General features: G+C 35.4%; 1 protein-coding gene across 1 annotated transcript; it reads left to right on the top strand.

The window, feature by feature from the left end:
- Positions 1-1,180: 1,180 nt before the first annotated feature.
- On the top strand, positions 1,181-9,518 carry maf1b (MAF1 homolog, negative regulator of RNA polymerase III b). The gene is made up of 8 exons (XM_073836999.1): positions 1,181-1,697; positions 2,435-2,519; positions 5,773-5,904; positions 5,987-6,149; positions 7,775-7,896; positions 7,986-8,105; positions 8,190-8,282; positions 8,408-9,518. Exons 2-8 carry the CDS (start codon positions 2,437-2,439, stop codon positions 8,430-8,432), a joined length of 738 nt encoding a protein of 245 aa, XP_073693100.1. The 5' UTR covers positions 1,181-1,697; positions 2,435-2,436; the 3' UTR covers positions 8,433-9,518.
- The last annotated feature ends 142 nt before the right edge of the window (positions 9,519-9,660 follow it).

Raw genomic sequence — 9,660 nt, 5'->3', positions numbered from 1 at the left:
GGAATATGTGATGAATAGAAAGATCAGCATTTATCTGAAATAGCTTTTGTAACATTACACACTATTTCATTCAAAAGCTTGGAGTCAGTATTTTTTTTTTTTTTTTTTTTTTTGGAAAGAAATTATAGAAATTAATATTTTTATTTAGCAAGGATGCTTTAAATTGATCAAAAGTAATGATAAAGACATTTATGTTACAAAAGATTTCTATTTCAGATAAATGCCATTTCTGAACTTTATTCATCAAAGAAACCTGAAAAAATTCTACTCAGCTCTTTTCAACATAATAATGATAATAAATGTTTTTGAGCAGCAAATCAGAATATTAGAATAATTTCTGAAGGATCTTGTGACTGGAGTAATGATGCTAAAAATTCAGCTCCAATTCCATTTTAACAAACAGTTTTTTTAATAGTACAAATATTTTAAAATTGGACTCTTTTCATTGTACTTTGGATCAAATAAATGAAGGCTTGGTGAGCAGAAGAGACTTATTTAAAAATAAAAACAACATTAAAAACCTTACTGTTCAAAAACTTTTGACTGGTAGTGTATTTTGGATGGTTAACTATTGTTTTTATATTCTAAAAAAGTAATAGTAATAAAAACAGTTAAACTATCACTACCGTAGTAAAACTATTTATGTCTAACTTGATTGTTTTATTTATACAAAACAGTAACATTAATATATGTAGTTAAAAAAAATCTTATTTATTCTTTAAGATTAAAAAAAATCTTCATCTTCAAAAATTTTCATTGTTATTTAAAACACAAACAAACAAATAAATCCTCTTTTTATTCAGACACTTTACACATGAACAGGGGGCTACGTCCTAATTGTCACGTCCCACCAGCAGAGGATCGAATTACCACTTAGCGTTCCAGAAGATACCTTCTCAAAACATCATAACAGCTTCTAACTATGCATGCAATGCCTAAATAAATATTAAATTTGAACATATCTTCTCACTACACAAAAAATAACACTTTGCACAGAATTAATAAAAGGGCCTTTGTACATGAATTAAATGACTTGACCATTTAGCCAATAGAATGACTAGTACGTTTAATTGACAGACTGAATAGCCAATAGAAGTCCGTATTATTCTCTTGAAAACACAGTGGGTGAGGTCATCATCAACGGAAATATTTGAGACTGCTAAGAGGCGTGGCTTTACACTGTTTTCGGATATAGAGACTGTCGTTGGATGTTTACGAGCTTTACCAACATAAGACAAGAAATAGTGGACATAATCGTTAGCGAGAGGTCACAAGTGCTAATTTAAGCATCCGTTGATCAAGTAGCGTCAATTAAACCGACGCTTATATCGTTTTCAGAAGGTAAATTTGTTCTAGGTCAAGTAAGGGGATGCTGCTGCAGTCGCTGTCTTGGAGCTCAACACAATCGCTGAATTTTATGTTGCGTTTAGTCCAAATAAGAAGCTTTGCGGTTAGAGAAAACGCTTGCAGAATATGTCAGTCTCGACCGAGTCATTTTCAAATATACTGAATTTAACGTTACATTGTACAACGTATTTTATTGCTTTCCCGCACCGCTCGTAGACGCCAGAGCATTTTAGCCTGTATTGTGTTGTTAGTTGGAAAACAAGTCCGCAAACCGATCTGTTTGTGAGCCGAACTTGGTACTCTGTTGGCCCAGAATTTTTTAGTTGGAAAGTGGCAGAACAACAATAAAGGTAAGTTAAGCATTACAGTCCATACACTGTGATATGTCGTTAACATTAAAAGAATTGCTGGTCGGTAGTAGGTCAATTGCTGGATGTAAATAATCGAATGTATTTATTCCTAAACCACTTTGCTCTTACATAATGTAATTTTGTCTTGTTTGGTATTATTTTGTCAGTAAAATGTCCCACTTTAGTCTTTATTTATTTTTATTTTATTTTTTTACCCACACGCCCAGGTCGATTTATAAAGTAGGAAGTGCTTTAAATGGTTGTTGTTGGGGGGAGGGGGACGACAGACAGATGGACTTGTTACGATTTTCTTACAGTTTTCAGATGTAGAGTCAAATAATCCATCTTTAATGCAGTTTTATGTGTGGTCTGTGTTTTTTTTTTTTTTTTTTTTTTTTTTTTTTTTTTTTCAAACAATGCCTTAAAAATGAAGTTACGTATTTATTTAAACGAACATACAAATTTCTTGTTCATACAGACAATTATGCAATCAATGAGTCCATATCTAATTTTCTTTACGTAACATTTTACGAGTCATTCAACTTTGCATGTAAATAAGCAATGCTACACGCACCCAACTGTTTCCATTTGGGCATCTCTATTACAGTGTTCCATTTGACCTGGATACAATTAGTTGAGTCAATAAATTGTTCATATTGTAACAGGTTATTCACAAACAATGAAATGGAGATAGTTGGCTTCTGTTAAGTGTAGGCCCTACGTGTTTTGTTTTTCAGCTATGAAGCTTTTAGAGAATTCCCGTTTTGAGGCATTGAGCTCCCAGCTGTGTGTTGAAACTGGAGACGCTAACATCCTTGGCAGGTATGAACTTTGGAAATAATATCAAATGATTTTTCTTTAAGCATTTTTGAACTCTAATTTACAATTATTTCAATTGAGATTTGCAAAAAAATGTGGGTACCCTGTAACACCTAAAAATCTAAGGTGTGTTCAGGCTTTGCTGACTCTTAAAGGGATAGTTCACCAACAAATGACAATTTTGTATTTTACTCACCCTTATGTCATTCCAAACTTTGACTCCTCAACACTTTTATAAAGAGGGTTTGCACTTGCGTCACAATTTGGTCAGTTTGGCTATACTCTGATGTAAACAACAACATGGATAGCATGGTTAATGTAAATGTACTACTGAATACATTGTTCTGCTCATTTAAGCTGTCTTAACCATGGAAAAAATGAGCAGTATTAATTAAGATATTAGCCTAATATTTATCCTAACTGACTGGAAATGAGAACAAACACGAATGTTGCAAAGATTCTTGCCCTGGACATCCTGATTCAGTTTGGCCAACCACAAACACCTTTTTTTTTGTCAGACCATTTTTTGCACTCTTCTTCTTAATTTGTTTTAACTTTTGGCAGTCTATAGTACTAATGTTTTTTCCCAGCCTGACTGATTAGTACAGCCTAAAACATGACCAGAATTGAAAAATATGCCCTCTTCATTTGGTTCAGTGGCATTGTTTACGTTTAGTGACGCCAATATGGCCGATTGATGACGTGTTGTGAAAACACTTTATAAAGTGGAAATTTCTCTCCAGAATAAAAGAATCAATCCATCAGGATCTCATTATGAGAGAGGTGTCCAAACTCTGCAGGACACTGGCCCTCCTGGACCGAGTTTACACACCCCTGCTTTAAAATTATGTCAGTGTCTAGGGAACAGAACAGGGTTCCCTTAAATCTGGCCCATGAGATCCACTTTCCTGCAGAGTTTAGCTCTAACCCTAATCAAACACACTTGAGCATAATCAATGTCTTCAGGACACATTAGAAAAACACAGGTAAATGAGTTTGATCAGGGTTAGAGCTAAACTCTGCAGCGCACTGGCCCTCCAGGGCAAGATTTGAGGAACCCTGGTCTAGAATGAATGCTCAGAATAATAAATACCATTCTAAAATATTTAATTGGGTACAAATGGGTCTTTCTAAGTGCAAACTCTGTAGAAATATTAAGAAGCCTTATTCAGTAGATGCAAACAATGGAAAATTAATGGACATTTATTGGTCAAAAAGAGCAGTAACCCTGGATTTAGGTTGTTTTTAGATAGTTTAATTCTTGTGTTCAGATGTCTATTCTGGTGAACATCCTGTCACGCATCAGCACACACATATTTTGATTCTTCCTGTGGTTATTGTAGTGTCAAAGCATCATGTGCTTAAGCGTTGTAGCTTTTGCTCTGCAAACATTAGCACATTTGAGCTCAGTGCAGGAACCAGCAGAATTAAGAAAGATGTTAAACTATTACAAATGATAGAAATAGTGTTTTCACGACACGTCATTAATTGGTGGCAGTGAATGTAAACAATGCCACTAAACTGAACAAAACTTGCATATTTTGCTGATTATTACTGCTGAAAATGGTCAGTTATTGTCATGTTTGGGCTGTACTAATCGGTTGGACCGGGATAATCATTTGGAGTACTACAGACTGCCAAAAGTTATAACAAATCAAGGAAAAGTGCAAAAACTGTCTGAGGAACAAAAGGAGTTTGTGGTTAGCCAAACTGAACAAGGATTTCCAGAGCAAGAATCTTGACAACATTTGTGTTTATTCTTATCCAGTCAGGAATGTGAAATATTAGGCTAATATCTTAATTAATACTGCTCGTACGTATCTTTACCGCCTATTAACTTAAGCTTGTCAAAATATTGTGCTCTTTCCTGCTTACTAAGTTCTTCTCTATATGATTTAGCTGCTTCCACACATTTTTCCCATGGTTTAGACTGCATAAATTAGCATAACAGTACATTCAGTACTACATTAACCGTGCATTCCACACTGTTGTTTACATCAGAGTATCGTGAGTATGGTCGCGCATCCGGGTAACTGACCAAATCGTGAGTGCAAACCCTCTATACTTTGCTATCTTTGTCTCACTTAATAATTCAGTAGTTTTATACCTTTAACAACTTCAAACGATGTCACAGTGCTGAAGTAAGTGATATTGAACCAATTTAGTTTGAGTTTTTACTACTTGTACTACTTCTACTTTGTGTTGTTTCTTGGTTATCTTTTTGCGGGTAGGTTTATAACTGTATTGTATTATTTTTCTTTCACTTTGTGAAGATGTTATGTAAGGATAAGGGGGACTGATACACCCTGAATAGAGATGTTGTTGTACCCATGACGCAGATTGTAGTGTCCTCTAACACATACCAGTGTGGTTATTTAGAGGTGCATGTAAACACAGCTGAGTTTCATATGATCTGCCAGCTTCTTTGGCATTTAATCATGTTATTGGATAAGTGTAGAGTATAGTACAGAGAGATCAAATGGGGTATCATAGGTCACAAATGGCAATACCATTTATATAGATCTTTAAATGGTGCTCACAATGAAGTGTACATGTACAACCTCAAACTAGTGAAGAGCCCAAATAACCAATGCATGCACCATTACCTTAGCACCATCTCTATTTACTAACAGTCACCATCAGTATCTTGTTACAGTCCTAGTTTCAAACTGTCTAGTTCAGTGTGACGTGTCTTCCCTCAAGTTGATCTTTACACACAGCAGACACATACTCATTTACAGTTTATGATACAGTTCAGCCTTTGTTCTACATTGTTTTCTTTTTTCTTCTTGATTTGTGGCACTTCAACACCGCCTGAAGGAAGCGGGCGACAGTGTCCCGAATCATATGATTCTCTTCCGTGTCCTGCTACAGCCTTTGCCCTTCACCTATAAATAATCATGCCTGTGGACTGTTACTGGGACTGTCTAAAGTTGCACAACCTTTCTTGCATAAGCCAGGAAGATAAACACACATGATATTCCCATGCCCTTCCCCCTCACACTACATCTGTGACATTTTAGCCAGCTTAAAATTATAGGTTTGGAAAAGTTCAGCCGTCAAGGTTGGGATAATTAACTTTTTGTAAATCATATTCAGATGGTTGGTTTGAATATTACTGCAATACAAAAAAAGTTTATATCTTATATAAAACCAAAACAATATATGGCAATATTTGTATGTGTATTTGTTGCTTTGTTCATATAATAATTAAATCAATCCCTTTCTTATTGCTTTTCTCTTTTTCTGTCTGTAGGATCGAGAGCTACTCGTGCAAGATGGCTGGTGATGACAAGCACATGTTTAAGCAGTTTTGTCAGGAGGGGGAGCCACATGTCTTGGAAGCTCTGTCACCCCCTCAGTCCAGCAGCGCTCCAAGCCCTAACCTGTAAGTCTTAATACACAAGCATAGGCTTTACCTCACTTATTGTGGTTACACTACATGATCTCTCTCATTCATTTTATTTTAGATTGGGGAAGAGTGGGGAGGACGGAGAAAACCCACTGAGTGATAAGTGTTGCAGGAAGACCTTGTTCTACCTTATCACAACCCTGAACGAGTCGTTCCGGCCTGATTACGACTTCAGTGCTGCCCGTGCCCATGAGTTCAGCCGAGAGCCCAGTGCTAACTGGGTTAGTATAACTAGTTTCCATTGTATCAGGATGACATAACTGCAGAGTAAAGAACCTTTTATGTAATTGGGGTATATTACCAAAAATCAGGTACAAAGGTTTTTTGATGCACAGTCAATTTTTGAGGAAAGTAAAAATCAACATTCAGAGTTTTAAAGTTCTCTCAATGATTGTCTGAAAGGAGAAGTTCACTACCAGAATAAAAATTTCCTGATAATTTATTCTTCCCCATGTCGTCCATGTTTTTCCTTTTTTAGTCACAAAGAATTAAGGTTTTTTTTTTTTTTTAAGAAAACATTCATGGATTTTTCTCCATATAGTGGACTTCAATGTTGGCAAACAGTTTGAAGGTCCAGAATGCATCTTCAAAGGCCTCCACAAAATCCCAGCTGAGGAATACGAGTCTTATCTAGTGAAACAATGTCACTAGAAGAAAGGAAAAAAAAAAAAGCTCTGCGATGCACATATGTCTTCATGCATTACGTAATCATGTTGGGAAGGTCAGGTGCCGTTAGTTTTTCTTCTGTGTACTTTGGTTGAAAATGGTTTGGTAGTGCGAAAAATCCATCTCATTTTCTCTTTTTTTTGACTCTCTTTGCATGTTCACTTTGTAAACACGGGGTCGGTACTTCAGCCTACGTCACGCATGACCTTTCCAATGTGATTATGTAATGTGTGAGGTTGGGTTGGTGCAAGACGAGCATTTGTGGTTAAAGTATATACATTTTTATTGTTTTTAGAAAATGACTGATCATTTCGCTAGATAAAACCATTGAAACTGCAGTTTGGACCTTCAAACCGTTGACCACCATTGAAGTCTATTTATATGGACAAATCCTGGGATGTTTTCCTAAAAAAAAATCTTAATTTATTTGTGACTGAAGAAAGACATGAACATCTTGGATGACATGGGTGTGAGTAAATTATCAAGAAATTATTCTGGAAGTGAACTTCTCTTTTAATTGTTTTAAGCAACACTATTGTTTTTTTGTTTTTGTTTTTTCAGTTTTAATATGTTCATTATTTTAGAATGCTTAATTCCACCATTGACTTTGTATATGCACAAATTTCTTTAAAAAAAAAACAAGAACTGGTATTGTTTTGGTTTGAAACATACACATGGTTTGAACTTTGAAAGGTTTTGATCCACTTTAAATGTTGACTTCTGTACATCCGACATATTTTAGTTTCTGATAGATGATATAGAAAAATTATAACTGAAAGTTAGTTTGAAAGGATTGTATAGGAACCTCAACAACTAAATACATTTTTAAAAAGTCAGCAAGCAGCAAAAATCTTAATTCTAATTCTAAAGATTCTTTGTTCAGACAACTATGTTTGACAGTTAGGACATTTGGGGGAATTCTGTTGATCATGACTTTTTTTTTTTTTTTTTCTTTCTTTTTTTTTCCTCCAAGTTTCAAATAATTCACATATCTATGAGATTCAAAAGGTCCCATGATCTACAAAAAAAATATTTTTTTTACAGTGTGGTGACAAAAATATATATACTACTTCATTATTTATCAATTTAGTTTAATTTTCAGAAACTACTATAAATGTATTTTTGTTGGCTTTCATTTACATGTGTTTGATTATGTTTCTTAACTGTCTGTGTCCTCCAGGTGGCTGACTCTGTTAACAGCAGCCTTTTTTCTGCTGTGGGGGAACAGTTTAATTCTTTAGGCCCAGAACTGTGGAATGCCATCGATCAGGAGATAAACCTGCAGGGCTGTGACATCTACAGGTGTGTGAAGTGTAAATAAGTGATTTCTCCCTCATTAAATGTGTTCTGTACATGTATTTTAGTAACAGCCATTGTTTTGGTGTTTGTAGCTACAACCCAGACCTTGACTCTGATCCCTTCGGTGAGGAAGGCAGCCTGTGGTCCTTCAACTACTTCTTTTACAACAAGAAGCTGAAACGCATTGTATTCTTTACTTGCCGCTCAGTCAGGTCAGTAATCACTTATTGTACACATATTATAGAAAAGTAATTTACAAGCCATTTTCTTCTTTTTTAACATCAACTTCTTTTCAGTGTCCTCAGTAGTTATTGTCGCAGTGGCCTTGACAATGAGTTGGACATGGAACTGGATGATGAAGAGGAACTGGACAGCTTCATGGAAGACAGGTGAGATTGGTTTAATTAAGACATCTTTACACAACATAATCCATAAAGGCTCAAATTATGAGCAGTATGCAATAGGCCTGTGAGCCATCTCAGATATATATCTTTAAAAAGGTTCTGTTTTGCAGGTTCCCCCGAGCTCTGTGCGTCTAAAGCTTTCTCAGGGATGACAACCTGCGCTTCAGCCAAAGGGCCTCACCGTTAACTTTGCACCGAATTTCTTCTTACTTTTTTTGAGGAAAAGAAAAAAAAATCTCTGGGGTTTTTCTTGAATGTGTTTCATTTTTCTTTGGTTCACGGAAGACTGAGGAGAGAAAATAATAGGACTTAATTTTGAAACTCCCATTTGCCTCTAAAGATTACAGACTGTGGCTGAGAAGAATTCCAAGAGAGCTGCTTAGACGAGGTTTGATATGGACTCATTTAGGCATTGGCAAGGCTGAGAAAAGTAAAACCCACTGGAAACCAGCTCATCCCAGGAGTGAGTGATAGTCACGTTCAGACACCAGCATTTTGACAGCGGAGATTTTGAACACACTTTGGAATACAAAGACTGCATGCCTTCTGGCATTATGCCCCTCTCTGTTTTATTGGTTCTCCTAATGTTTAATAATTAGCTGTTTTTTTTAGGCGTGTGTATGTGAATTGTCATTTAACGTGGTCTTTTTCTTTTTTTTCCCCCTTCTTTTGTCAAATATTTTTATCAGAACCATATAACAGGTACTTTCTTTTCACTTTACATGTGTTTCCTGTGCTTTGAACCAATGATCCTGAAATTGGTAGCATTGTGCTCTAAACATTTTGGACTTATGTTCCTTAAGTCTTGATATAACGTTGAACTATATAGCTTTTTTGGTAAATGTAATTATTTGAAATTCATCTATTTTAGTATACACTGCACTGATGATTTATTATTATTAAATGTCTGCAGGTTTCACTTTTGTTGTTGCAATTTCTTTGGCTTTCTGTGGTATGGGTTTTGCTGTGAGTTTACCAACTATTGTTATTCTGGCATTGCTAAACAGTACACATGCAAACCAAATATTGTTGAAGCTTTCAAGGCTGGTGTACCTGAAGCTGTCCATTTTTCATAACAATGTGATGATTTTTTTTAATTACAGTGCTGACGTGAAAAGAAAAAATGTGAATGGACTCAGTTCCTTGTTGACAGATTTTATGATTTTAATCAACATGAACATTTAGCATCTGTGACAATAAAAACCATGGTTTTGTGTTTGATATCTGAAATCTTCTAATTTATGACTATTTCCAAATTGATACTGATGATAAAAGGCAATTTTAACATTTGAGCAGCTTTGTTCAATATTTTATTTTCACATTTTGAAAACCAAATGTGTATGGCAAATAGGTTTACACTTCC

Source organism: Garra rufa, chromosome 3 (assembly GCF_049309525.1).
Source record: "Garra rufa chromosome 3, GarRuf1.0, whole genome shotgun sequence".
NCBI classification, from domain to species: Eukaryota; Metazoa; Chordata; class Actinopteri; order Cypriniformes; family Cyprinidae; genus Garra; species Garra rufa.
This window is presented reverse-complemented; position numbering and strand designations above follow the sequence as displayed.

Bases quoted from the DNA above. Each gene is read 5' to 3' on its own strand.
- maf1b (XM_073836999.1), top strand. From the start codon at position 2,437: ATGAAGCTTTTAGAGAATTCCCGTTTTGAGGCATTGAGCTCCCAGCTG. The intron at 2,520-5,772 runs GTATGAACTTTG...TTCTGTCTGTAG, and splicing joins GACGCTAACATCCTTGGCAG to GATCGAGAGCTACTCGTGCA. The intron at 8,283-8,407 runs GTGAGATTGGTT...TCTGTTTTGCAG, and splicing joins GACAGCTTCATGGAAGACAG to GTTCCCCCGAGCTCTGTGCG.